At 53.2% G+C, this 27057-nt stretch overlaps 1 protein-coding gene across 2 annotated transcripts; it reads left to right on the top strand.

Moving 5' to 3' along the window:
* The first annotated feature begins 50 nt into the window (after window positions 1-50).
* DLL3 (delta like canonical Notch ligand 3) lies at window positions 51-25776 on the top strand. 2 transcript variants are annotated; one of them, XM_087421761.1, is made up of 15 exons: window positions 51-4728; window positions 4850-5131; window positions 5997-6054; window positions 7013-7255; window positions 8446-8663; window positions 9572-9794; window positions 11233-11824; window positions 12035-12119; window positions 13734-13842; window positions 20181-20514; window positions 21915-21939; window positions 22089-22142; window positions 22262-22336; window positions 22435-22533; window positions 25717-25776. In XM_087421761.1, exons 1-14 carry the CDS (start codon window positions 4660-4662, stop codon window positions 22510-22512), a joined length of 2445 nt encoding a protein of 814 aa, XP_087277887.1. In that variant the 5' UTR covers window positions 51-4659; the 3' UTR covers window positions 22513-22533; window positions 25717-25776. The 2 variants fall into 2 exon arrangements, with proteins under 2 accessions (XP_087277887.1, XP_087277889.1); XM_087421763.1 differs by lacking the exons at window positions 20181-20514; window positions 21915-21939; window positions 22089-22142; ... (1 more) ...; window positions 22435-22533; window positions 25717-25776 and adding an exon at window positions 15209-17906.
* The last annotated feature ends 1281 nt before the right edge of the window (window positions 25777-27057 follow it).

Below are 27057 nucleotides of genomic sequence, written 5' to 3'. Positions count from 1 at the left end.
ACAGAGTGGGTGCTTTGGTGGATCAGAGCTGGTTTCTCATCCTGGCCTGGGAATCCGAAAACCTGGGTCCCTGCTCTGGCGTGTCTTCCCATGTGCTGTGTGATCTGCAGAAAGTGCGTCTCCATCTTTGGCCCCAGGTTCCCCGCCTGTGGAAGAGACAAGAGAAGCTGGCACTGGGCGTCTTGGAGACAGGTAGCTGCCAGGCTGCTGTGGACACGTGTGCAGTGTGGTCTCAGGGCTCGGGCAGACAGGGGTGGCCCCATCTCAGCTGCTGTCCAGCTCTGCCAGCTGTGGCCCTGGGGGAGGGGGGCCTAGAGATGCTGGATCTCCTGATTTATCAGTAGAAGCCAGAAATTGAGACTTTTATATTACCGTCCCAATTTTTAAATGTTGGCTCCTGACTAAAACAGGTAGACTGTGTAGCAGCACTCGGCAGTGGAACTTCCTGCGAGGTTTATCCCGTCTTCTCTCTCTGCGCTGTCCCCTACAGCAGCCAGTGGCCACGTGGGGCTGTTGAGTACATGAAATGTGGCTAGAGCGAACCGAGCAACGGAAGTCATTTTCCTTTTAATTAATTGAAATAGCCCCATGTGGCTCCTGGCTCCTGCATTGCACAGGACTCTTGCGTGTTATTTAAGAGCACGCGTTCCAGGGGCTGACCCAGTGGCGTGGTGGTTAAGTTCTCGCGCTCCGCTTCAGCAGCCTGGAGTTCGAAGGTTCGGATCCTGGGTGCGGACCTGTGTACCGCTCATCAGGCCATGCTGTGGAGGCATCCCACATACAAAATAGAGGAAGACTGGCACGGATGTCAGCTCAGGGCCAATCTTCCTCACCAAAAAAACAAAACAAAAACACAAGTTCCAGACTGTCGCAGGTTCAAATCCAAGCTCCACCACTTCCTGGCTGGTGTGATCTTGAGCAAGTTTCGTTGCCTCCCAGTGCCTCAGTGTCCACATCTATGGAATAATCATAATAGTATCCCCTTCACAGGCTAGGCTTGAAGGTGAGTGAGGCACCCCCTGTAGGCACTCCGATGGTAGCTGTGTGATCCTTGGGCAAGGCACCTTTCTGCCTCAGTTTCCTTATCTCTGAAATGGAAGTGATGATAGTGCCTGTCTTAGTAGAGTGGTGGTGAGGAGGCCCAGGGGCAGTTCATGCTGAGGCTGTGTGTATATTCACATGGGGCTTGTGACCAGGCCTTGCTGGATATGCTGGGATTGAAATAGCCTGTAGCAGTTGGACAGCCCACCCCTGCCGCCCCCCGCCGTTCCAGCCTCTCCTGCTCCAGCCAGCATTTAGTGCTAATACCAGTTAAGTGTTTTAAAAAGACCTTCCCTGGTGTTTGTTATAATAATTAAAATGCATTTGAAACTGTGGGGCCAGATTGAACCTCTGAAATCTAGATTTTTTTGGAAGGCTCACAAACATCGGCAAAGAAAAGTTAAAATTCGCACACAACCCGCCCCCCACCCCGAGGTGTCCTGTCTCTGACCCAGGGGAGAGGTCCCTGCTGTCCTCAGGGCTCCCTAGCTTGAGGGCGTCCCAGGACTGAGGGGTTCTTTGCATGTGGCTTTAGGGATTAGAGACTGTCTTCACCGAGGCTTGTGTGTTTGGGGACTGCGATCCTGGGGAGAGTGAGTTGTGGATGGAGTCCCCCGGTGGTCACAAGTGGCCCCTGGGGATTAAGGCTCTGGCACTGTGGGTGGCATATGCTTCAGTGGGTTCCCCCTGGGCCTCTCCCCGGCCTGGGTGCAGTCACGCTGCACCTGCTCGAGGCTGGAGGGCAAGAGGTTGGACAGGGTTTGACTGTGCACAGGGGTCCTCTGAGACTGAGACCCTTATGTGACGTGGCCTAGGATGCTTTCCTAAAATGCTCTGGTCGCCGGGGCCGCATCGTGGCATCAGCCAATGGGTGGGGTGGTGCCTGCGTTGAGGCTTACCCCACAGGCTCTGGAGTCCCAGGTCACCACGCACAAGCCCTGGGACCCTGGGCAAAGTCTCGAGCATCTCAGCTTCCTCATTCATGTGAGGTTAATCGTAGTACCTCCCTTGTTCCTTCACTTAACTCCACGAGTGCTTTCTCAGCACCGACCGCCAGGCCTGGTCCTAGGCACTAGGGTGCAGCAGTGAAGGAATTCGACAGAAGGCTCTGCCCTCACGGAGCTGACGCTCTCATGGAGGAGACAGACAATGGTCAGATATTTTTCGGGGTAATAAATGCATAAAGAAAAAGTATGCTAAGAAGAGGGAGTGGTTTGGGGAGGTGGGGTGCTGTTTTAGACTGGATGGAACAATCAGGGAAGGCCCCTTGGGAGGGTGTGTTTGAGCAGAGACTAGAATGAAATGAGGAAAGCCAGGGGGCATCTGAGTGTGCCAGGCAAGGTCACCTCAGGGCCTCTGCACTTGCTGTTCCCTCTGCCGGCAGTATTTTTTCCCGGGGTCTATATGGCTTACTCCCTCGTCTCCTTTAGGTCTGTGCCCAAATGTCACCTCAGCATGGCCTTCTGTGGGCTGTAAGCTTGGCACATAAGGATAAGTCCGAATAGCCAGAAAGACGCTCAGAAATCCCATAAAGTACACTTCACACTCAGACGTGAGAATTCACGTGAAACACTGTCCTCCCTGGCACAAACCCTCAATAAGCCTGGCTATTTTTACCATCTTTAAAATTTTTTGAGATATCTCAGACCTGGAATCCATTACCCTCCCAAATTATTATCCGGGGCAGGAATCTGCCTCCTCCCACAGCTGCTTCTAATGGCTGGCCCCGTTCCATTTGAATGTCTCCTGCGATGGGGAGCTCACCCCTCCACCTACCCTGGTATAGGGCCTAATTAGCCTCCCAGTAACTGGTCCACGAGGTCTGGCTCTACGCTTTGGGGCCACAGAACCTGTTTGAGCAGGGGGGATGTGGAGGGAGGGCCCCAAATGTCAGCTTTAGAATCTGAGCGTGTCAGAAGGCCCCGTGGAGCCATTGGAAGAGTCTCTGCAGGAGAAGGACGTGGCCGGAGCAGTCGGGGCGGGGATAGAGGGATCACAGGGGGCTGTGGGCACTCGGAGGAGGTGCCTTGCCCCTTGGGGAGTGTTAGGGAAGGCCTCCTGCAGGGGGTGAGGCCTGACTGGTGACATGGGAATTAAGTAGAGAAGGGAGTGGAGAGAATATAGCAATATAGAGGGAAAACCTGTGCCAGGGAACCCGGGATGTTCTGCACCATTTGACCGTGGCGCTCCCCTGCCCAACCCCCCTCCATGACTCCAGTCCTCAGGATTGAGAGAAAACTCTAGATTGAATTCTTTCATTCATTAAGAATCACGGAGCACTCATGGCATGCCCTGCCCTGCTGGCCTCTGCTTTGTTGATCACTCTATCTCGCTTCTCTAAAAGAAAAAGATGTGTACAAATGGAACTTGTGTTTTCCCCTATAATTACTAGCCTCTAGATATTAAAATTTTTATTCTGGGGGTAAAAAGGAGTTTACTCCGTCTAAAAGGCTTTGCTCTGCACCTGGCACTGAGGGAGCGAGCGATTATGACCTGAGGGCTGGAACATCTGCTCCTAACCGGCTTTCCTTGCGGTGGTCATGGAATACTAAGGGGCTTCTGGAGGGCCCGGGGGTGCCCCCCCCATTCATCCTGGAGCGACGGAGGGGGCCCCTGGTACGTGAAGACGGAATTTCCTGCCCATTTGCTCCTCACACCTTCCGGAGGCCAAACGGGCAGCCCAGCTGCGGCCTGAAGGGGGAGGGGCACGGCCGCCCGGCAGATGGCAGCATTTACATACAGCTGGGAGCCCCCTCTGAGACCCGGGGCTCCTCGCCCTGGCGTCTGGTGCATCCGTGATGCGGGGTTTGGGAGGGTGGCTTTGTCTTGGGGAGAGGAACACAGACACACACAGACACAGAGACACACACACACACACACAGGTCCGCAAAGAACCTGGGATTTTCATCGTATCCACACACCCAGTCTCCTTCACACACACATCCTCAGTCATTCAGAACCTTGCACAGACCCTACCACACACACACACACACACACAAAGCTACCTAGGGGCACCTGCACAGACCACAAAGTCACAGCTTCATACGACTACACACAGTGGTCCAGAATCTCACATACACTCATAGACGTGCACAGAGAAGCATCCAGAATCCACACAGTCACACAATCTCAAAAAGTCACACAATCATGAAGTCATGTACACTTCTGTTCTCCCAGGCAGGTGTGCACACACACACAAACAGGCTTAACCACATACAATCTCAGGCACACGCGGAGCCCCACGACCTCACCTAGACAGACAATCACAACATCACCTGCACTCTCCAGTAAGTAGCTCTTGCTCACACCACACACACACTCACGGAATCTTAAAATCATATACAACCTCACATACAGGCTTAACCCCTTCACCCCACCCCATCTTCAGCCATACACAAAGTCGTGCCCACAACCACACACAAGATGGTACACTTACTACATTGCCCGTGCCCACGACACATACACAATCTCACGGGGGCTACTGCAGCTTCCCTGCCCCCGCGACCTCTTTCCCTAGGGTCCCGTGTAGCCGGGCGGCTGCCTGAAGGGGCGGAGCCGTCCCCCCAGATATAAGGCTCCGGAGCCAGCAGCTGCGGCTCCCGAGACCCCCGAAAGGCCATGGGCGCCCCGCCGACGCCCCAGCTCCTGTCCCGGACGGTGATCCTGGCGTTTATTTTCCTTCCGCAGGTCAGAGCCGGATTGGAAAGGGATGGATGGGAGGGGGTGCTACCCGGGGGTCTTGGGGGAGGGGGCGCGGGGCAGCCTGGGTTCCCGCGGCCCCCTAACCCTGTGCCCCTTTCTGCCCCAGGCACGGCCGGCCGGCGTCTTCGAGCTGCAGATCCACTCCTTCGGGCCGGGACCAGGTCCGGGGGCCCCGCGGTCCCCCTGCAGCGCCCGGGGCGCCTGCCGCCTCTTCTTTAGGGTCTGCTTGAAGCCAGGAGTCTCCGAGGAGGCCGCCGAGTCTCCGTGCGCCCTGGGCGCGGCGCTGAGTGCGCGCGGCCCCGTCTACACCGAGCAGCCCGGAGCGCCGGCGCCTGACCTGCTGCTGCCCGACGGCCTCATGCGCGTGCCGTTCAGGGACGCCTGGCCGGTGAGACCCGGCCCCGGGGCCCCCGGGCCCCCGGGAGGGAGGACTTACCCAAACCTCGACCCCCTTGAGCCCTCCAACTGCCAAGACCCCAACCCTGCCCCCTGGGGACCCCAAATTCCCAGACCAGTAACTCTACCACCTGGAACCCCACATTCTAAGACCCCCTAAACCCCACCCACTGGGCACCCCAAATTTTCTGACTCCACCTTGCCTTCTAGGGATCCCAAATGTTCTGACCCTAGTTCTGCATACTTGAGACCCCAAATCCCCAGAAGCCCAAACTCACCCTCTGGAAATCCTAAATTCACAGAACTCTACCTCGTTTCCTTGGGGATCTCTAAACACTGGGATCCTCATCTTTATCCCGAAATCTCTTTGCACCTAGGGACTCTCCTGCATCCTGTCTTGGAGACCCGCAATCTCCTCTCACCTTATCCCTTCTCAGATCTTCCAGTTGGGGCCCATATTCATGACTCCATCACCTCCAAAATCCTATCTGCCATCCCACAACCCCAAAAGCACAGAGGTGAACAGACCTATATTTGAATTCTAGACCCTTGTCCTTTTGGGCAAGTGACCTTCCCTTTTCCAGCCTCAGTTTCCTCATCTGCAAAATGGGAATCCTCATGGTACCTCACAAGGGTCCCTTTTGTGGGGTTCAACCCACAATCTTGAGTATAGTGCTTACCACATAGTAAGTGCTCAATAAAGAAAGTCATTCCTTCCCTGGGCCAGTCCCTCTGGGAATTATCCCTTGCCTGCCTGTCCACAGAATGGTCATCCCCCCTACACTCTGTTCTTCATTGAGTACCCGCCCTGACCAGTGCCTTCCCTTCCTTTCTCTCCCCCTTCCTCCACCACCCAGGGCGCCTTCTCTCTCGTCATCGAAACCTGGAGAGAAGAGTTAGGAGAACAGATTGGAGGTGAGCATCTTCAGTCTCGGGGCTGTGGTGTAGTGTGCAGGGGCTCCAGGGGGTTGGGGCCCAACGTGAGGTCCAGAATGGTGATGTGGGGCTGCCTGCAGGGTGGGGCGTTCACAGGATTGCTGTTGCCAGCTCCAGGGCTCCTGGCCTGTCGACACAGAAATGTCCCAGGACTGGATGTGGGAGTCCGTGGTCCCCACAGCAGGTGAAGTGGAGGGAGCTCTCTTACTCTCTTGGAATTGAAGCCAAGGGAGCGGGTTACGGCATCTCACAGTCCTGCTCTGTCACCATCTGGTTGTGAGAACCCAGGCTACAGTATGAGTCACTTCTGGTTCCTTAACGTGAAGCTTGTCACCTTGTCCATAGAGGACCCAGGGAGCCCTATGGGATGTCACAGTCTCCCCAGAGAAAACACTGAGCAGAGGTTTTAGGGAGGGATATGGGGTGATCCTTAATGCGGGGGTGTGGGGTACGGCCGGGGGGGACGACGGGGGGGACAATGAACTTTGGTGCTCTGTAAGGCCCACAGGGGGGTTTCTGTTACCATTCTGATATAGGAACATCCTGAGGCACAATTTGGGGGTGTCTGACCTCACTTGAAGAGACCTGTTATTATCCCTTGGGTATATCGAGATATCAAGTGTCACAGGGTGTAGAGGTCTCATCACTAATATATAAAGATTCTGGGGCAAAATATGGGGGTATTTCGGCTTTTATGGGAGAACTGTTATCATGGTGATGCTCGTAGGGTACGAGATGGATCAGAGGCCCCAGGGCGCCTTAGGGGGGTTTACAGCCTTGCTAAGGGGGTAATTGCCATTCTCAGCATGTCAAAGGACCCCCTCCACGCCTCCACCCCCCCCCCCCCGCCCTCTAGACGAGGGGAGTTTGGGCCTCGCTAAGAGGGGCGGGGAGAGTGCGAGCCGGGCCCCCCAGCGCCGCTCCCTTCTCCCCGCAGGGCCCGCCTGGAGCCTCCTGGCGCGCGTGGCCGGCCGGCGTCGCCTGGCGGCCGGCGGCCCGTGGGCCCGGGACGTGCAGCGCGCAGGCGCCTGGGAGCTGCGCTTCTCGTACCGCGCGCGCTGCGAGCCGCCCGCCGTCGGGGCCGCGTGCACGCGCCTCTGCCGCTCGCGCAGCGCCCCCTCGCGGTGCGGCCCGGGACTGCGCCCCTGCGCGCCGGTCGAGGATGAGTGCGAGGCAGCGCGTGAGTTCGGCGTCCAACGCGCCCCATCCCCGGCCCCTCCTTCTCTCCGCTCACGACCCCCGGGCCCCTCTGACAACCCAGCTACCCCTTCAGGGAACTGGGGGCCCCGGCCCCTCCCCGGCTCCACTGGTGGTCTTCAGTACTCCCACCGTCCAGCTACTTTCAGGAAAACTGAGGAGTGTTTTCTCCAGCCCTGCCTGGGCACTCCAGCCCCCTTCCCCTTCCCAGCACTCTTGTCCCAAAAAGGAGCCCCACTCCCATTTCCCATGCTGGTACCCCCCAGTTCCTCCCCTAACCCATACCCACACCCCTTTCCAGCTGCTGGGACTCCCAAAGTTTCTAATTCTGGGCCCCTCCCTACCCCCACCCAGGAGCTTTGGAATTCCTGCCCCCGCGCCCCCCCAAAGGGTCCTTCCTCCTCCTGCTATGGCATGCCAGACCCCATTGCTTTCTTTTTTTGTGTGTGAGGAAGATCAGCCCTGAGCTAACATCTGTGCCAAGCCTCCTCTTTTTTTTTTTTTTTTTTTTGCTGAGGAAGACTGGCCCTGGGCTAACATCTGTGCCGATCTTCCTCTACTTTATATGGGACGCCGCCACAGCATGGCCTGACAAGCCGTGCATCAGTGCACACCCAGGATCCGAACCTGGGCCGCCAGCAGTGGAGTGCGCGCACTTAACTGCTACGCCACAGGACTGGCCCCCCCCATTGCTTTCTAAAGTTTGGGATCCCCGCCCTCCACCCTGGGTACCTTCAGACTCCTCCTCAAATTTATGAGCCCCACCAAAGCCCCTAGGAGTCCCAGGCTTATCCACAGCCTCCCAGACCTGCCCTAATCCATCTCCCCTGAAAGGCCGGGGTCCCTCTCCACTCCCCAATCCCCAGTCCCCTCATTCTCCTCTCTCCAAGCTCAGACCTATGAGCCCCCACTCCATTCTCCTTCCAAGACTCTGGAGCCCAATGGCCTGGGTTCAAATCCTCACTCTGCCACCTCCTAGCTGGGTGAGTCACCCCGTCTCTCTGGGCCTCAGTTTCCCTGTCTGTAAACTGGGGTCGCAATACCATCTAGCCTAGACGGTTGTCTGTCACAAGGATGAAGCATGGAAAGCATCAGAAGCTTCTCTGATTTCTGTCCTCCTGACTCTGCCCTTCATCAATATTCCTCTTGCCTCTGCCCCTCGTTCCCCCACAGTGGCATGTCGAGCCGGCTGCAGCCCGGAGCACGGCTTCTGTGAGCAGCCCGGTGAATGTCGATGCCTGGAGGGCTGGACCGGGCCCCTCTGCACCGTCCCTGTCTCGACCAGCGGCTGCCTCAGCCCCAGGGGCCCGTCCTCGGCCACCACTGGATGCCTTGTCCCTGGGCCTGGGCCCTGTGATGGGAACCCCTGTGCCAACGGGGGCAGCTGCAGTGTTAGTATCACCCCCACCCGCCTCATCCTGCTCAGTACTTGACCCTGGGAGTTCCCACTGCCCCCTCTCTGGGGCTCCATGAGACAACAGCCTGGGGAGGCTGGGGTTGCTGTCAGGGAGGGCTTCCTGGAGGTGTCCAGCCTTGAAGTAGGATGAGATGATGGGAATGGGACTGGGGAGAGCAGAGCCAGTGGGTGGCAGCTAAAGGTGTGGATGTGGGAATGATGAGGAGTCCTGTGGGGCCACAAAGTCCCGTGGGATAGAAAACAACTCAGGGTGCAAAGTAGGGGGTGGTGGGGCCAGGGGGGTTGGGAATTTGGGATTCGGGAGCAGGGGGCATCAGAGAAGGCTTCCTGGAGATGAGCCCAGGGCTGGGGCTTCTGAAGTCCTATTTGGCTGAGGGGAGGTGATGGGCAAACGTCGGCTGGGTGAGTGGCTTGGAGTTCACTGGGATGAAGTAGAGCCCAGCGTGGGCCACCTGGACGCTGCCACCAGGGGACAGCGAGATACACTCAGGGCTCAAGGTAGGGGGCAGGCCTGAGAAGGGGAGATCAAGAGAAGGCTCCACGGAGGAGTTGGGCTTAGAGCTGGGACCTCCAAGTAGGAACTGGCTATGCGGACAGAAGTGGGGAGGGCACGTCAGGCGGGCAGCATTTTGTGGGCAAAGGTGTAGAGGCGGGAATGGATCTGTCTGGGCCTCCAGAGCCGGCCTCTGTGGGGCTGGATGGGCAGCCCCAGGAACATGGAGCCGAGCGAGGGGCTGTCTCGGGGGGACTTCCCAGGTGAGGCCCCTGCCCGCTGGGAGCGGGGACTGGACGAGGAGCAGCCCCCAGAGGTCAAGACTGAGCTGGGGGGTGGGATTTTGCTCCAAGGAGACCCGGATCCAAAGTCCTCTTGCCCCTGCCCAGGAGACACCGGGGTCCTTCGAATGCGCCTGTCCCCGTGGCTTCTATGGGTTGCGGTGTGAGGTGAGCGGGGTGACATGCGCGGATGGACCTTGCTTCAACGGTGGCTTGTGTGTGGGCGGCGCAGACCCCGACTCTGCCTACATCTGCCACTGCCCGCCCGGGTTCCAAGGCTCCAACTGTGAGAAGAGGGTGGACCGGTGCAGCCTGCAGCCCTGCCGGAACGGTGAGGTGGGGAGGACAGAACGGTGAGGGGTGCAGGGTGGGGGGTGTCCCTGCCTGGTGAGTGGGCAAGAGCAGGGCCTGGCTCAGACAGTGCGGGGTGGGGGGGCATCCTCTGGTACAGTGGCCTGGGGATGTGACTCTCCCCCTCTGCCCAGCCTGTATGTTCTTCTGAAAAATGGGTGCTCGAGGTGACATTCCTATCTCATAAATATTTATTGAGCACCTAGTGTGTGCCAGGGCCTGTTCCAGACATTGGGGATAGAGCAGGGAATGAAACAGATGACACCCTGCCCTCATAGAGCTTATGGGGCAGACAGACAATAAGCAAGATAAATAAGTAAATTATATGGGAGGTTAGATGGTGACAAAAACTAAGAAGAAAAATGAAGCCAGAAGAGGGATGGGGAGTGGGTATGGGATGGCAGATTGACATTTTAGCTGAAGTGGTAGGGAAGACCTTGCTGAAGGTTGTGATGGAGGGAGCTATGTGGGGATCTGGGGGAAGAGTATGTTCCAGGCAGAGGGAACAGCAAGTGCAAAGGCCCTGAGGTAGGAATGTGCCTGGTGTGTTGAGGATCACAGGGAACCAGTGTGGTTGGAGCAGAGTGAGGGGAGAGTGGTGAGAGGTGAAGGGGGTGACCAGGACAGATCCTGTGGGACTTCTTGAGCCACGGAGAGGATTTTGGTTTTACCCTGAGTGAGATGGAGCCACAGGAGGGTTCTGAGCAGTGGAGAGACCTGATCTGATATAGGTGTTAAAAGATTAATCGAGATTATGAATGTAATGGGCTCAGCACATTCATATTATAATAATACTGATCGTCTCCAAAACACTCAGTGAGTGCTCACTCTAGGCTGAGTGGTACCAGGGACACCGCAGTGACCAGGACAGCTCTGGGCCCTGCCCTCACGGGGGTCCCAGCCGGAAGGGGAAGATAGGCTCCTCCTCAGACAGAGCCCAGAGTGGACAGGGCTGTGATGGGGGAGCGCAGGGCTGGGATGGAGGAAGAGTCAGAGAGGGCTTCCTGGAGGAGGGGACATCTGAGCAGAGACCTGAAGGGTAACCTCGGGAAGAGAAAAGGTGAAAAGAATGGGAGAAAAGGAGGAAGGAAAAAGGGATGGCGCATCGCAGGCAGAAGGCATGGGCAAAGGCTGGGTGGTTCAGATACGCAGTTCTGGAATTTTATTTAAGTGTGGTTGAAGCCCAGAGAAAAAGACACAGCCAAGGAGGCGAGGCTGGGTTAATCCAAGGCTTCACCAGGAGAAAAGGAAGTGGGCTGGCTTTCCAGGCAAACTCCCAGGGGCTGGCCCAGGAGTTAGATGGAGATGGAGGGGAGCCAGAGAAAAAGGCGGGCGGGGACACAGGGGTGAGAAACGGCAGCGCGGGCGGGCGTAGGGGACACCCCCCAGTCTGCGCCCCTGACACCCCGTCCCCCTAGGCGGGCTCTGCCTGGACCTGGGCCACGCCCTGCGCTGCCGCTGCCGCGCCGGCTTCGCGGGCCCGCGCTGCGAGCACGACCTGGAAGACTGCGCCGGCCGCGCCTGCGCCAACGGCGGCACGTGCCTGGAGGGCGGCGGCGCGCGCCGCTGCTCGTGCGCGCTGGGCTTCGGCGGCCGCGACTGCCGGGAGCGCGCCGACCCGTGCGCCGCGCGCCCCTGCGCCCACGGCGGCCGCTGCTACGCCCACTTCTCCGGCCTCGTCTGCGCCTGCGCGCCCGGCTACATGGGCGCGCGCTGCGAGTTCCCGGTTCACCCCGACGGCGCGGACCACGGCGCAGGCGCGCTGCCCGCCGCCCCGCCGGGCCCGAGGCTGGGGGACCCGCAGCGCTTCCTTTGGCCGCCGGCTTTGGGACTGCTGGCGGCCGCGGGCTTGGCCGGCGCTGCGCTCCTGCTGGTCCACGTGCGACGCCGCGGCCCTGGCCGGGAGACTGGGTCTCGCTTGCTGGCGGGGACCCCGGAGCCATCTGTCCACGCGCTCCCTGATGCACTCAACAACTTGAGGACGCAGGAGGGTTCCGGGGATGGCCCGAGGTGAGGGTTGCGCCGTAGAGGAATGCCGTGTCCCTCTTGGCTGCTTGCATCAACCTCTGTAGTGCAATTGGCCTGATTCCTTGATGGGCCTTCCTGATTGCCCCTTCCTCTTATCCTCCCTCGTTGGCTTTGGGTTCCCCTCCATGGTGGGTGGAGAAGACGAGATCTGAGAATGTACTGAGTCTGGATCTTCTTCTTTTTCTCCCGCAGCCCGTCCGAAGATTGGAATCGCCCTGAAGATGGAGACTCTCGCGGGATTTACGTCATCTCTGCTCCTTCGATCTACGCTCGGGAGGTAGCCACCCCCCTCTACCCGTCTGCACCCACTGGGCACGCTGGGCAGAGGCAGCCCCAGCTTTCTCTGTAGCTCTCCTTTACAATATCTGTGAAATGAATAGAGTGGACGCTCTAAGCCCACTTTTCAGTTCTGACAATTTAGTTCTATTTTGCATCCCTTTTGCTGTCATTTTGAGCTACTTGCCATCTTCTCTTTGTTTTTTTTTTTATCTTTATTTTTTTTTTATTGCAGTAACATTGGTTTATAACATTGCAAAAATTTCAGGTGTACATCATTGTACTTCTATTTCTGCATGGACTACATCATGTTCTCCACCAAAATACTAATTACAACCCATCACCACACACATGTACCGAATTATCCCTTTCACCCTCCACCCTCCCCCCTTCCCCTCTGGTAACCACCAATCCAATCTCTGTCCCTATGTGTTTGTTTATTGTTGTTATTATCTACTACTTAATGAAGGAAATCATACGGTATTTGGCCTTCTCCCTCTGACTTATTTCACTTTGCATTATACCCTCAATGTCCATCCATGTTGTCACAAATGGCTGGATTTAAATGCGTTTCTTATGGCTGAGTAGTATTCCATTGTGTATATATACCACAGCTTCTTTATCCATTCGTCCCTTGATGGGCACTTAGGTTGCTTCCAAGTCTTGGCTATTGTGAATAAGGCTGCAATGAACACAGGGGTGCATGTACCTTTGCAAATTGGTGTTTTCAAGTTCTTTGGATAAATACCCAACAGTGGAATAGCTGGATCATATGGTAGTTCTATCGTTGATTTTTTGAGGAATCGCCATCTTCTCTTTGGATGACCGGTGGGCTTTAAGAGGTCACCGTGGGGACCCTCAGCCAGACCTTCTCCACCAATTTCCACTCACTGGGGAGAGGGAGAGGAGGCAGAGGGGCAGCCCTTTCTAATGCCTCCAACTCATTTCGTTTCTAGGCCTGACCCGCCCTTCTCCATCAGCTCCTGGAGACGGAAGCTGGATATTTTTGAATTCACTTGGTGGTGCCCAGTCTCTGCCTCAAACACTTTGGAGTTCAAGCTGGAAGGGGTGGCTGGGAGAATTTTACCTTGAAAGTTGTACATAATGGTTATTTATATCCTATTTTCTTCTCTCCCCATCTTTCCAGAGACATTTATAAAGGCTCTTATTTTGATCAGCTTTGACTCATCGGTTGAGTGCTTTGTAGTTGGGGTTGGGGTTGGGGGGAGAGATTTTGTCTCCTGAGAAGAAGAATAGATAGGACTCTGTTGCAGGGTTCAGAAATAACTCCAAATGGCTTAAACAAGAAAGAGAATTTATTAGTTCATAAAAATGAAAAATCCTGTGATAGAAGTAGCTTCAGCAGGGCTGGATCCAGGGCTCAGTGCCTTCAGTGTCTCTCCACTTGGCTCTGGGATGACTTCATATATAAACAGGCTTTCATTGGCCCTGGCTTGTCACATGGCTTTGCCTGAACTAGTGGCCGGGCAGTGTGGCTTATTCTGATGCGCCAGGCGTGCTCATATGTCTAGCGTGTGGCAGGAAGTAAGGTGGGCCTGTCAAATCACATGGAATACATAGGCAAAGGAGTGTTCCTCCCTCTTCCAAAAATCAGGGTCTGTTACCAGACATGAGTACTGTGGCCGGCAGGCAAACCAGCAGAACCAGTCAGAGAAAGCAGAAAGGATCCATTTTACAGAAGAGGAAGTTGAGGCTCAGAGCAGGTGAGTGTGGGAGCTGGGATGGAATTGCCTTGTGTAATGCCTTCATGCTAAAACGCTCACAGGATGTTTGTGGACATGTGTTGTGCTTCCTTGTTTCTAAAAAATGAAATACGACAATGTTAGCTGCCTGCAACACCCTGGTGTTTGTAAGGTATTGCACAAAATTAAACATCTAAAGAGTAGTTTTTATATAACTTCTAAAATTAAAAGTACACATTCCCTTAAATCCAATAGTTACATTTCTGGACCTTTACCCTACACATAAGTTTTCACGTGTGCACAAGGTGTCTGCATTGCAGCATTATTTGTAATGGCAAAAGGCTGTAAGCCACCTAAATGTCTGATGAGAGGGGACTGGTTACATTCGTTATGGGCCATTTATAAATAGAATATTATGCAACTGTTAAAATGATGAGGCAGAGAGATATGTGCTAATCTGAAATTATCTTCAGATAATTCAACATATTTGGTCCAAGTTAAAAAAGTGCAAAAGAATGTATAAGGTGCAGCCATTTGTGTTTTAGAAATGAACTGTATGGAGTTCTGATTCTGGCATGACAGCTCAGGGAGCTTCACAGACCTGCTTGCTGGCAAAATTGGTGAAAATTATAAAAACAAAGCAACAAACCAACCATTTGAAGTCTCTTGGAATGGTCCTAAGGGCACATAGCAAATAATAAACAATGTATTCAAGGGCCGGCCCCGTGGCTTAGCGGTTAAGTGCGCGTGCTCCGCTACTGGCGGCCCGGGTTCGGATCCCGGGCGTGCACCGACGCACCGCTTCTCCGGCCATGCTGAGGCCGCGTCCCACATACAGCAACTAGTAGGATGTGCAACTATGACACACAACTGTCTACTGGGGCTTTGGGGGGAAAAAAAAGGAGGAGGATTGGCAATAGATGTTAGCTCAGGGCTGGTCTTCCTCAGCAAAAAGAGGAAGATTAGCACGGATGTTAGCTCAGGGCTGATCTTCCTCACACACACAAAAAACACAATATATTCAAGAAAATCTACTAAAATTTGGTAACAGTGAGAATCAGTGATATTTGACCCAAGACCTGCTTCTTCCCTGCCCCCTCTCTGTTCAGAAAACAGAAACTCCATTCCTAACTGGTAAACCAAGAACATAGGGTTCCCTCCCTCCCCCCACACTGCCCCAGTTCCCCGTTGGAGGGCTGTCTTCATGGGATGGGAGCCTTTCTTATCTCCCCCAGCTACCTGTTGCTGAGGTTAGGTTCTGGGTGAGCGCAGCTGAGAGGTGGGGCTCCCTTCTGCCCAGCCCCTCCCTAGTGGGGCTCTACGTTGGATGTGGGGCTGCTGAGAATACTGGGGCCCTGATTGCCTTTCCCTTTCTCCTGGAGCACAGGTTCCACACCCGGAGGGCAAGCTGATGAGACCTGGGGCTGCTGCCCCATCCCACTGAGGGCTCAGCTGCTAAAGTGGGGTTACTCTGAGAGAAGCACATCATTGTCCTCACCCCCAATGTCAGAGCCATGGCTCAGAGATTTTTGTCTGGGGGGAGAAGCAGGCTGTAGAACAGAGAGCTCCGAATCTCTCCTCAAGGGAACTATTTGCAACAGTGTGGAGAAGTGCAAGCCTAAAGATGCCCTCAGAAACAGTGGAGGTCATGGTAAAAGGCGATTGGAAGGAGATTGATAGATTCATTGGAGATACAGGTGAAACTGTAGGTGGGCTAGCTTGCCAGAGAGAAAGAGAGAGAGAGCTGGGAAGAGCCCTCCTGGGGTGAATAAATCTCAAACTGACCTTGGGAACTAACCCTTCATAGGATCCCTAATTTGATTGGATCAGTCTCTGAAAAACTTTATGCCCCAGGGCGCTGCTGAAAACAATAGAGTAATTAGCTGATGATTAGTGGAGCTTAACTGCTGAGACAGAGAACCTGCCAAAACCACAGTCATCCGGTGACTGTGGGCATGCCTCAGCCTGCACCCCCTGGGGCTCTACCCTGCAGGGAGGGAGAGGAACAGACTTCACTAAAATAATGTAGCCTGTCACTAAACCAGTACCCAAACCCCAGAGCAGGGACTAGTATCCAGAGTTGCCACAGTGTATTATCTGAAATGTCCAGTTTCCAACAAAAAATTATGAGATAGTCGAAGAAACAGGAAAATACGACTGGCACACTGTGGGGATAAAAGGCAACAGAAACTGCCTGTGAGACTGAACAGACGTTGGACTGAATAGACAAAGACTTCAAAAAAGCCATTATAAGTATGTTCAAAGAACTAAAGGAAACTGATTAAATAAGGAAAGTATAACAATGTTTCCCCAAATAGAGACTATCAATAAAGAGATAATAAATTAAAAAAGAATCAAATGGAAATTCAGAAATTTGAATTGAAATTGAAAAGTAAAATATCTGAAATGAAAAATTCTCTAGAGAGGCTCAATAGTAGATTTGAACTGGCAGAAGAAAGAATTAGCAAACTTGAAGATAGATTGGTAGAGAACTAGAGAGGGGAAAAAAATGAAGAAAAATGAACAGAGCCTCAGAGCAATGTGGGACACCATTAAGAACACTAATATACATGTAATGGGAGTACCAGAAGGAGGGGAGAAGAGACAGAGAAAGGAGAAAAAAAAATTCAAAGAAATGATGGCTGAAAACATGCCAAATTTATTGAAGAATGTTAATTTACACATCCAGGAAGCTTAATGAACTGTAAGTAGGATACACAGAAGAAGATCCACAAACAGACACATCATAGTAAAAATGCTGGATGCCAAAGACAATGAGAAAATATTGAAAGCAGCAAGAAAAAAATAACATCACTTACAAGGGAACCCAATAAGATCAACGGCTGACTACCATCAGAAACAATGGAGGCCAGAAGGCATCGGGTAACATGTTCAAATTGCTCAAAGGAAAAAACTATCAATCAAAAGTGCTATAGCCAGTAAAGCTGTCTTTCAAAAATGAAAGCAAAGTAAGGAAATTCTCAGATAAGCGAAAACTGGGAGACTTTGTTGCTAGCAGACCTGTCTTACAATAAATACTACAGGACGTTCTTCGGGCTGAAAGCAAGTCACCTCAGATAGTAATTGAAATACACATGAAACAACAAAAGGCACTGATTAAGGTAATTATGTGCTTATCAAACAGTATGAATGCATGTGTCTTCTCCTTAAACTATATATTGAATAAATACCTATACCTATAAATTCTTCTTTTGAGTTTTACTCTATTGAATTTCTGTGTCATGAGGAATAACTCTACCTTTAAAGAATACGTGGACTTTGAAACAAAAGCCTATTATAAAATAATATTCAAATTGAGATTAAATACAGACATCAATACCAGCCCATTATTCCTTCTAAGACAACTCTCAATATTCAGAGGCAAAGAGACTTTGCTTCCTTGAACAAATTATGCAACCTACCGAGAGAGCAGATCTTAATATAAAAGCAAAGACAGGAAGACGTGCTATGCTCATTGTATTTTTTCGATCAATGACTGCATAAAAACTGAAGGCAAGCAGTTGAATCTCATGGATCCCCCCTTTGACGTACTTGCTGGTATAAAGGATGCCTCACCTGTGGCAGAGTCTTGGCACCATCCCCATACACAGCCCTTAGTCATTACAGGAACAGAGCTGGCTGGATTTTCAAAGAGTGATGAGTGAAGTTCTCTGTCTCACCATCATAAGGAAAGAGGGCCATACCCAAGTCAGCAGGCCCTTTAAAATGGAGCCCTGTTTCATGGCTTTGCGTCACAGACCACTGCAGCCTTAGCCTAAGGTAGCAGGTGCTGGGGCAAGGAGGCCCATCTCAGATTATCAGATCTCACAGGGAAGGACAAGTTATTCTGGTCTGAATCCCTCACTTTCCAGGTGGAAGGAAGCAGAGCCCTAATGGACCAAGGTGGAAGGCATTACACACCAAGGGGAGACTTGTCATTTTTTTTTCTCTTTCAGCAGAGCTTTAAATCTTTCAAGCCAAAACTTATTGCATTTAGCACAATGGCAATAGTAAATAAAGTAACCTAAATGATTGCTCAAAATAAATAAGTAAAATAAAAAGCCTACAAATGCACAGAAATCGGACTACCTGGTTCAGATCTTGATTCTGCCACTTGTTCGGACACATCACTTCACCTCTTGTGTCTTAATTTCCTTATCTTTAAATTGAGAATCATAATAGAATCTGCTTCAGAAAGTTGGGAGTATTAGGTAAGTTAATAAGTGCAAAGCATTTAAAATTATTTTTTTAATTTAATTTATTTATTTCTTTCCTCCAAAGGCCCAGTAGATAGTTGTATGTCATAGATGCACATCCTTCTAGTTGCTGTACGTGGGACGCTGCCTCAGCATGGCCGGAGAAGCGGTGCATTGGTGCGCGCGCAGGATCCGAACCCAGGCCGCCAGCAGCGGAGCGCGTGCACTTAACCACTAAGCCATGGGGCCGGCCCCAAAGCATTTTATAACAGAGGCTGGCAAACAACAGATGCTCAGTAAATGTTAGTTCTCAATATTGTGCTTTAAGAGGAAAGCCCAGGGCCGGCCCTGTGGCTTGGTGGTTAAGTGCGCGCGCTGCGATGCTGGTGGCCCGGGTTCGGATCCCGGGTGCGCATCGAGGCACCACTTCTTCGTTCATCCTGAGGCCGAGTCCCGCATACAGCAACTGGAAGGAAGTGCAGCTACGACATACAACTATCCACTGGGGCTTTGGGGGGAAAAATAAAATAAATAAAAATATTAAAAAAAAAAAAAGAGGAAAGCCCATTTCACAGAGAGGGCAAACTGAAGCCCAGGGAGGGGTAGAGACCTGCCTAGCATCACACAGAAAATTTGGTGTCTTTCCTGATCTTCCCCGTGTTTGAGACCCAGGCCCAAGGTTTAACACAGGAAGGCTCTCGGCCGTTGGGAGGCACAGTGGTCACGCCTCCTTTCTGCTCAGAACCCTTCCATGAATCCGAATACAGTCTGTAGCTGACCTAACAGCATCGGACCAATGTCAGTATCGGGGTTTTGACAATGCATTGTGGTTACATAAGATATTGTTGGGGAAAGCTGGGTGAAAGTTACACAGGAATTCTCTCTGCCATTTTCCCAACTTCTTGTGTGTTAAACGATTTCAAAATAAAAAGACAAATATTTATTGAGCACCTACTGTGTGCCAGGCCTTGTTCTAGGAGCTGGGGCTTCAGCAGTGAATGAGATAAGTCCCCACCGTGGAGGAGCTCGCGGTGTGATAGAGCCATTGGCAGAGTGGTTTAGCGCCAGGACCCCAGAGCCTGACAGCTTGGGCTTAAATCCTGCCTCTGCCACTTACTAGCTGTGGGCATGTGTGTATCCTTTAGCACTGTACAAATACAAATTCTGTTATTGTTGTTGTTATTATTTTTCTCCAGATCTCTCAGTTGTCCTTTCTTCTAGGAAGCCCTCTCTGATTTCCCCAGGCTGGTGCTAGCACCTCTTCTGGGATCCCACAGCTTCCTGTGCTTTCCTCCCATCCCTCTGACCCCTCTGCCTGTGCGTCCCCCAGCCCAGCCCTGACCACCCTGGGCTGTCATTCGGTGCTGAGTGTGTCTCCCCCACTGGAAAGGCAGCCTGACGGGCCGGCCAGGGCTTTCCCGATCACCGCTCTGTCCCCAGAATCACCCAGCACAGGATGGTCACACAGCGGGCACGCGATAAACAGACGCTGGACGCATGAATGTTAAGGACAGTGAGGGGAACGCTGGGGCAGTCCGCGTGTTCTCACCCTGGTGCTGGGGGTCAGGGGAGGGGAATCCTCCGGCGAGGTCTGGAGGCCCCGCCCCAGCCCAGGGCCTGAGCAGTGGAACCTGCGCACGAGTGGAACGCGGTGTAACAGTGCCCCCTTGTGGTCGCCTCCCGTCCTAGAACCCTGGCGCCGGGGAGGTTCCCTCCGCCCGAGCAAGGAGTGGGGGGCGGGATCTCGACCCGGGTCACCCCAGGACAGCCTGGCCCCCATGAACAACCAGGCGAGGGCCCCAGTCCCCTCCCCGGCCCGGACCTCGGGCTCGGTCCGGGCTTCGACCCCGGTCAGGACTTCGATCCCGGTTCGGACCTCGACCCCCGTCCGGACCCCGACTCTGGTCCGGGCCTCCACTCCCGTCCGGCCCCCGACCCCTGTCCAGACACCGACTCCGGTCCGGGCCTCAACCCCTGTCTGGCCCCCGACTCCCGTTCGGACGCCGACTCCCGTCGGGACCTCGACCCCCAACCGGACCCCCGTCCGGACCCCGACTCCGGTCTGGACCCGGACCCTGGTCCGGATCCCAACCCCAACCCCATCCTCGGTCCCTGCCTCGGAATCCTTCTCAAACTCCGCCCCGTCCTTGGATCCGCCCCCAGAACCTGCTGCGGAGCCCCCATTGTCGCCCAACAAGGACCCTGCGCCCACGCCGCCAAGTGTGAAGCACGTCCCCTCGGTGGCCAAGGGATTTGGGCCCCCCCAGGCGCCCCTTCCTGCGCTCCCTCCATCGGCCACTGATTTACCGGGGCCCAACCTGGGGTCCATCCCCAGGGCAGATCCATCCACCACCAAGTTGACAGATCCCCCTCCTGGACCCATCGTGCCCATCGTGGGGACCGTCCCGTCCACCACACCGATTTCTCCCAGCCCGTTAGCCTCCACCAGCGAGAACTTTCAAGTGGACAGCAAGATCACGATTCGAGTGATCTACTGGTGAGGGGCCCTTCCCACCCCACCCGCCCTCCTCCCCCTGGGGACAGGGCTGCACCGGGGACGCGCTGGGCTTCGGGGATGTGAAGATCAGGGTCTAGGGCAGGGTGAGGGGACGGAGCCCTGATTCCCAGGCTGGAATCTTGGCTCCACCTGTCATTCTCTTTGGGACTTGAGAGCTCTGGGTTCAAATTCCTGCTCTGAGCTTCATTCGTTCATTCATTCATTCATTCACTTCTTTTCTCAGGAGGTGGCTCCTGAGCTGCCACGCTTGTGAGTGATGAGGAGGTGGCTGTGAAGTGAAGAGCTGGGGTGGAGGAGGGGGATCAGGGCAGCAAGGGGGAGGGGCCAGCAAGTGCAAAGGTGGAAGGAGGCTGGCCTCTGTCCTCATTTGTGGGCCAAGCTGAGTCTCTCGTGGCAAGGACAACAGTAACACAGCACCTTCCTGGCCTCCCTGAGACCCAGGGCTGACAGTGGCCGGGGACGGGGTCTTTGTCTTGCTCCCCAATCCCCGTGCCTCTCTCCTGCTCTAGAAGGTTCGCTCCTCCTCACCTGTCCCCCTGTCACTTTTTCCCTCTTCTCTCTGCCCAGGCAGTCTCTCCCACTCTCTCTCTCTCCTCAACCCACTGTCTCTTTTCCTTTCCTCCTACTGTGGATGTCTCTTCTCCTATCTCTGTTTCCCCATCTCTCCCCTCTCTCTGTCTCTGCCCATCGCCTCCCTTCTGTCTCTTTCTCTGGCTCCATGGATTCATTATTTCATTCATTCAGCAACTCTTTATTAAGCACCTGCCATGTGCCAGGCCCTGTTCTCAGCACCAGGGACACAGCAGTTAGTAAGACAGAGATGGCCTTGTGGCGCTGACATTCTGGTGTGGAGGGGCAGAAAGAAACAGTTAATGTGACACATAGTAAATTATCTAGTATCTTAGAAGATGATCAGCGCTGTGGACAACAGGCATCTTGGGCGGGGGGGGGGTCACAATTTCAGCTGGGGGAGTCAGGAAGGCCGCACTGAGAAGGTGACATATGAGCAAAGAGGAAGGAGGGGAGAGAAGGAGCCACAGGGACACCAGGGAAAGAGCCTTCTGCAGAGGGAAGCGCCAGTGCAAAGGCCCTGAGGCAAGGCATGCCTGGAGTGTTGGAAGAAGAACTAGGCGCTCCCTGTGGCTGGAGCAGAGTGGGCCAGGGGGAGATGGAGAGGAGATGGGGCAGATCCTGTGCCGGCTTGTGGCCCATGGGGAGGACTGGGGATTTGCCCTGAGTGAGGCAGTGCTATGGGAGGGTTCTGAGCCCAAGGGATGTGATCTGACTCAGGCGTTCACAGGGTCCCTCTGGGCTTGGAGAGACACTGATGGGTGTCTTCTGTCTCTCTCTGCCTCCCTTCTCTTGCCCGCGGCCTCCAGTGGCCTCTGAAGCTACGGCCTTCGGGTGAGTAGTTTTGGCTTTGGAGGTGGGAGGAGCGTAGGACACAAAGTCTGGAAGGAGTCCCTGCCCCCCCCCCGCCCCCCCCCCCCCCCCCCCGCCAAGACCCGTGACCCTGTGACCTCATGACTGCATGATCCCATCTCCCCCCGCAGTATATTCTACTGAAAAAGAGTCTGGACCAGCAATTTCCAAATCGTCTACTCTTTGTGAGTGTGCTGGTGGCCTGGGGTCGCGGGGGCGGGGGGCGTAGTCAGGGCTCTGAGACCCCTGAGGGGCTTGGGCGGGAGCTCTCAGCCTCGCCCCACCCCCAACACTCCCTCCCCAGGAGCAGGACATATCCGCCCAGGCTTCAGGGGAGTTTGAAGTGTTTGTGGAAGGGACACTGGTCCATTCGAAGAAGGTGATTCTGAGCGAGGCTCCGGGACAGGGAGGGAGGGCGGTGCTGGCCCCCGGGGGCGGGAGACGTACACGTCTGTGCGCTCTCCCCTCTGTGCCCAGAAGGGTGACGGCTTTGTGGACGAGGTCAGTCTGCGGAAAATTGTGAGCGTCATCAACGAGGAGATCAGGAAGAGGTAGCAGGCACCTGGGGAGCCGGAGGTGAGCTGGGGGCGGGGAGGCTGGGCTGCGGGTGGGCACTGTCTTGGACTCACACCCTTACCCCAGCCCTAGCTCAGCCGGTCCTCACTGTTCTCATCAGAATAAGTCATCTACGTGCTTTTCTGCGCCTCAGTTTCCTCATCGGTCAGATGGGGTTGTTGAGATGATTCTTGAGACGCCTCATATGAGATAATAAATAGTGCACGGCTCAGAGGAGGGCTCCGGGGATGTCAACGATAAATGTTTTTTCCAAAAGAGCTTTAGATTTATTTGTTTTTTAGCTTTTAGTTGTAAAGCTGTGCTATCGAATAACAGCATGCGGCTTTTCAATTGAAAATTAAGTTACTTCTGGAGCCGGCCCCGTGGCTTAGCGGTTAAGTGCGCGCGCTCCGCTGCTGGCGGCCCCGGTTCGGATCCTAGGCGCCCACCGATGCGCCCACGGATGCACCGCTTGTCAGGCCATGCTGTGGCAGCGTCCCATATAAAAGTGGAGGAAGATGGGCACAGATGTTAGCCCAGGGCCAGTCTTCCTCAGCAAAAAAGAGGAGGATTGGCATGGATATTAGCTCAAGGCTGATCTTCCTCACCAAAAAAAAAAAAAAAAAAAAAATTAAGTGACTTCAAATTAAGTACATTAAAAATGCAGTTATTAGTCACAGCAGCCACCTTGCAAATGCTCTCCAGCCACGTGTGGCTACTGTATTGGACAGTGCAGATACAGAATGTGGAATCACTGCAGAAAGTTCTATTGCTACCTTTGTTTTAAGGTATTTATTAAAGCATACATACAATAATTTATTTGACTCTGATACTGAATTTTTTTTTTTTTTGTGAGGAAGATCAGCCCTGAGCTAACATCCATGCTAATCCCCTCTTTTTGCTGAGGAAGACCGGCTCTGAGCTAACATCTGTTGTTAATCTTCCTCCTTTTTTTTTTTTCCCCCCAAAGCCCCAGTAGATAGTTGTATGTCATAGCTGCACATCCTTCTAGTTGCTGTATGTGGGACGCGGCCTCAGCATGGCCGGAGAAGCGGTGCGTCAGTGCGCGCCCGGGATCCGAACCCTGGCTCCGAACCTGGGCTGCCAGTAGGGGAGCGCACGCACTTAACCGCTAAGGCACAGAGCCGGCCCCTGATACTGAATTTTTAAAACCACTTAATATACACACATTTGCAAGCTGATACTGGTTTAATACTTTGTGCATATCTATTTTTTACATTTGTTTTCAACTTTATTGAGATGTAAGTGATATATAAGAAACAGGACATGTTTAGAGTACAAGTTGATGAATTTTGACATATGAATACATCTGTGAAACCATCATCAAAATGAAGATAATGAACATATCTGTCACCTGCCAAAGTTTCCTCAGGAGCTTCTATAATTTCTCCCACCCTCCACCCCAATCCCGGGCCACCACTGATCTGCTTTCTGTCACCATAGATTAGTTGGCATTTTCCAGAATTTTCCATAAATGGAGGCTATAATTTTTTCAAACATTTTTGGTGGAAATTTTTAGACATACATACTAGTCGAGAGACTAGTATAGTGAACACCATGTACCCATGGACCCAGTCAGCTATCACCAACATGCCCTTGTCTCATTCCTTCTATTTACCTCCCTACCTTTTTTTTTTGCACCGTAGTATTTGAAAGTATATTCCAGACCTCATGTTGTTTCACCCATAAATACTTTAGTACGCATCTCTAATAAGGTTTTGATTTTTTTTTTTTTTTGGTGAGGAACATCAGGCCTGAGCTAACATCCATGCCAATCCCCTTCTTTTTGCTGAGGAAGACTGGCCCTGGGCTAACATCCGTGCCCATCTTCCTCCACTTTATATGGGACGCCACCACAGCATGGCTTGATGAGCAGTGCATCGGTGCGTGCCCAGGATCCGAACCCAGCAGCGGAGCACGCGCACTTAACCACTATGACACGGGGCTGGCCCCTCTAATAAGTTTTAAAAACAGAAATACAAGGCCATTATCACACCCAACAAAAATTTTAAAAAGTGTTAATACTATCTAATACCCATCCAAGTGTCTCAAAAATATCTTTTTACAGTTGGTTTGTGGAATCAGGATCCAGATAAGGTCCACATGTTATGTTAACTGGTTTTAAAGAATTATAAACAGGATTTTTAGAATCCCTACTATGTGCCAGGCTCTTAGTAGGACTATTTTTTAGGAGCCAAGCTGGTGGTGGGGGGCAAGGGAGGCAGAGGAGGTCTGCTTCTCACACAGAATGTTGTTATTATTGGAATCAGTCAGGACTGTTCTGATTGCTGCAGAAAACCCAGTTCCAACTTGTTTAAGAAAAAAAATTGGCTCATGGGAATAAAAGTTTGGGGGTTAATTAACTTCAGGCATGGCTGGATCCAGGCACCAAAAGGTTGCCACTGGGAATCTGATTGTCCCTTACTCTGGGTTCTGCTTTTTTCCTGGGCTAACTTCATTCTCAGGCAGGTTCCCCCTTCTGGTGGCATGAATCCTGCAGAAGGTTCCCATTGGCCTGGATTAGGTCACATGTCCACCCCTGAACCAATCATTGAGGCCCAAGCAAATGTAGTGCTCTCATTGGCCAGTCTTGAGTCATGTGCCCACTCTTGGAGCTGGGGGTGGAGTTGGTCCCTCTGAACCACATGGGGACGATAATGGGGGCAGCGCTGGGTAGATGAGAAGGATGGTCAACTACATTACAGACCTGGAGGATGGGTAATGGTTAAGTCGCTGCTGCCTGGCTTCATCCCAGTCCTGCCATGTACTGGCTGTGTGACCTCAGACAAACACCTTCACCTCTCTGTGCCTCAGCTGCCTCCTCTGTGAAGCAGAAACTATGATAGCCTTTGCCTCATTGGATTTTATTTTATTCAGCAAATATTTGCTGAGTACCTACTGTGTGCTGGATACTGTTCTGGGCCCTGGGAATGATACAGCAGTGAACAAAACAGATACAAACCCCTGCCTAGGAGAGCTGACATTCTAGTGGGGGAGACAAAGAACAAGATGCATAGGTAAATAGAAGGAGAAAAGTGGTGAGAAGAAAAATAAAGCAGGAGAGGGGCATGGGGAAGGGTGCCTGGCACATAGTAAGGCCAATAGAAACACTATTATTTTTATGGAGTTGTTGTCGTCATTATTGTTATTTAAATTTTTTTCTCTCTTCTCTCCCGATCTCAGGAGCCCCAGCTGGATGACGAGAAGGGCTGAAATGTTGCCAGGTCCTTTTCTGATGGCGGCTGGGGCTGGGGTGGGGTCCGGGGGGGGGTGAAGAGGGAAATACATACAGTCTGCCTCCCTGTCGTCTGGTCTGACTGCGTCTGCTGTCACCACACTCACCCCTGGGGTCGGTGGAAGTCGCCTGCTACGTGCTCCCCGCATCTCCCACATTCTGGCCTCAAGTAGGGGGAGGGGAGACCAGCTTTGAACATAAGGCTGGACCCATTGCTCCTAGCCTTGCTCCTGGTAGTCTAGCCTCCATTCCTCATGCTGTCGAAGTCGGTTTCTTTCTTTTGTGGCTTCTTCATTTCCCATGCCCTGGTTCGGGATACGCTTCGAAAACTTCCCATCTTATTGGCATTTTTAGGGGTTGAGACAGAAATAGGGGTTGTGGCAAGTCCCAAAGCCTTGACATCCCAAACTTCACTACACGACAGAACCCCCTTTCTAAACCCACAGGTCGGCCGGCCCCATGGCTTAGCTGTTGAGTGCGCGCGCTCCACTGCTGGCGGCCCGGGTTCGGATCCCAGGCACGCACCGACGCACCGCTTCTCTGGCCATGCTGAGGCCATCCCACATACAGCAACTAGAAGGATGTGCAACTATGACATACAACTATCTATTGGGGCTTTGGGGAGAAAAAGGGGAAAAAAAGGAGGAGGATTGGCAATAGATGTTAGCTCAGGGCTGGTCTTCCTCAGCAAAAAGAGGAGGATTGGCATGGATGTTAGCTCAGGGGTGACCTTCCTCACAAATAAATAAATAAATAAATAAACCCACAGGTCTTAGAATCCCAGCATTGGGAGGGGTCTCGATGACCTGGGGGATGACCTGGGGGAGGGCCATTTGTGCATTCTGTGGACATTGATGGGCCCCCTATCCTGCACCTGGCACTGTGGGGTCACTGGGCATGTGCCAGGAGGTCCCAGGCAAAGGGTGGGCTCAGACCTTCACCCTGTTTGACTGAATCATGGCTTAAGTAGTTGAACTCAATTTCCAGCTCTCCTGCCCTCCCCAAGGTCAGAGGTCAGATGTACAGACTGCTGGACTCACAGGGCTCAGAGCCCCCATCCTCTAGCCACACTGCTGGTCTTTCTGGTGTGGCCTGCCCTCGTTTACATCATCTGTTAGCATGAACTATCTAGGGGCCCACTGTGAGCCACCTCATTAGCAGAACCGATCAGCGGCCCCCACAAATAACAGACACTCCTCTCACTGGGAAATTCCAAGAGTTCAGAGGTTATCTCCAGGACCCAGGGCAAAGGCCAGACCTCTTTTTGGGTAAAGCTAATGTTTCACTAC

Source organism: Ceratotherium simum, chromosome 33 (assembly GCF_057802395.1).
Source record: "Ceratotherium simum simum isolate JZ-2026a chromosome 33, ASM5780239v1, whole genome shotgun sequence".
NCBI lineage: Eukaryota > Metazoa > Chordata > Mammalia > Perissodactyla > Rhinocerotidae > Ceratotherium > Ceratotherium simum.
This window is presented reverse-complemented; position numbering and strand designations above follow the sequence as displayed.

Excerpts from the sequence above, each read along its gene's own strand:
- DLL3 (XM_087421763.1), top strand. The coding sequence starts at position 4,660 with ATGGGCGCCCCGCCGACGCCCCAGCTCCTGTCCCGGACGGTGATCCTG. Across the intron at positions 4,729-4,849 it reads CGTTTATTTTCCTTCCGCAG|GCACGGCCGGCCGGCGTCTT; the intron begins GTCAGAGCCGGA and ends TTTCTGCCCCAG. Across the intron at positions 7,256-8,445 it reads GGATGAGTGCGAGGCAGCGC|TGGCATGTCGAGCCGGCTGC; the intron begins GTGAGTTCGGCG and ends GTTCCCCCACAG.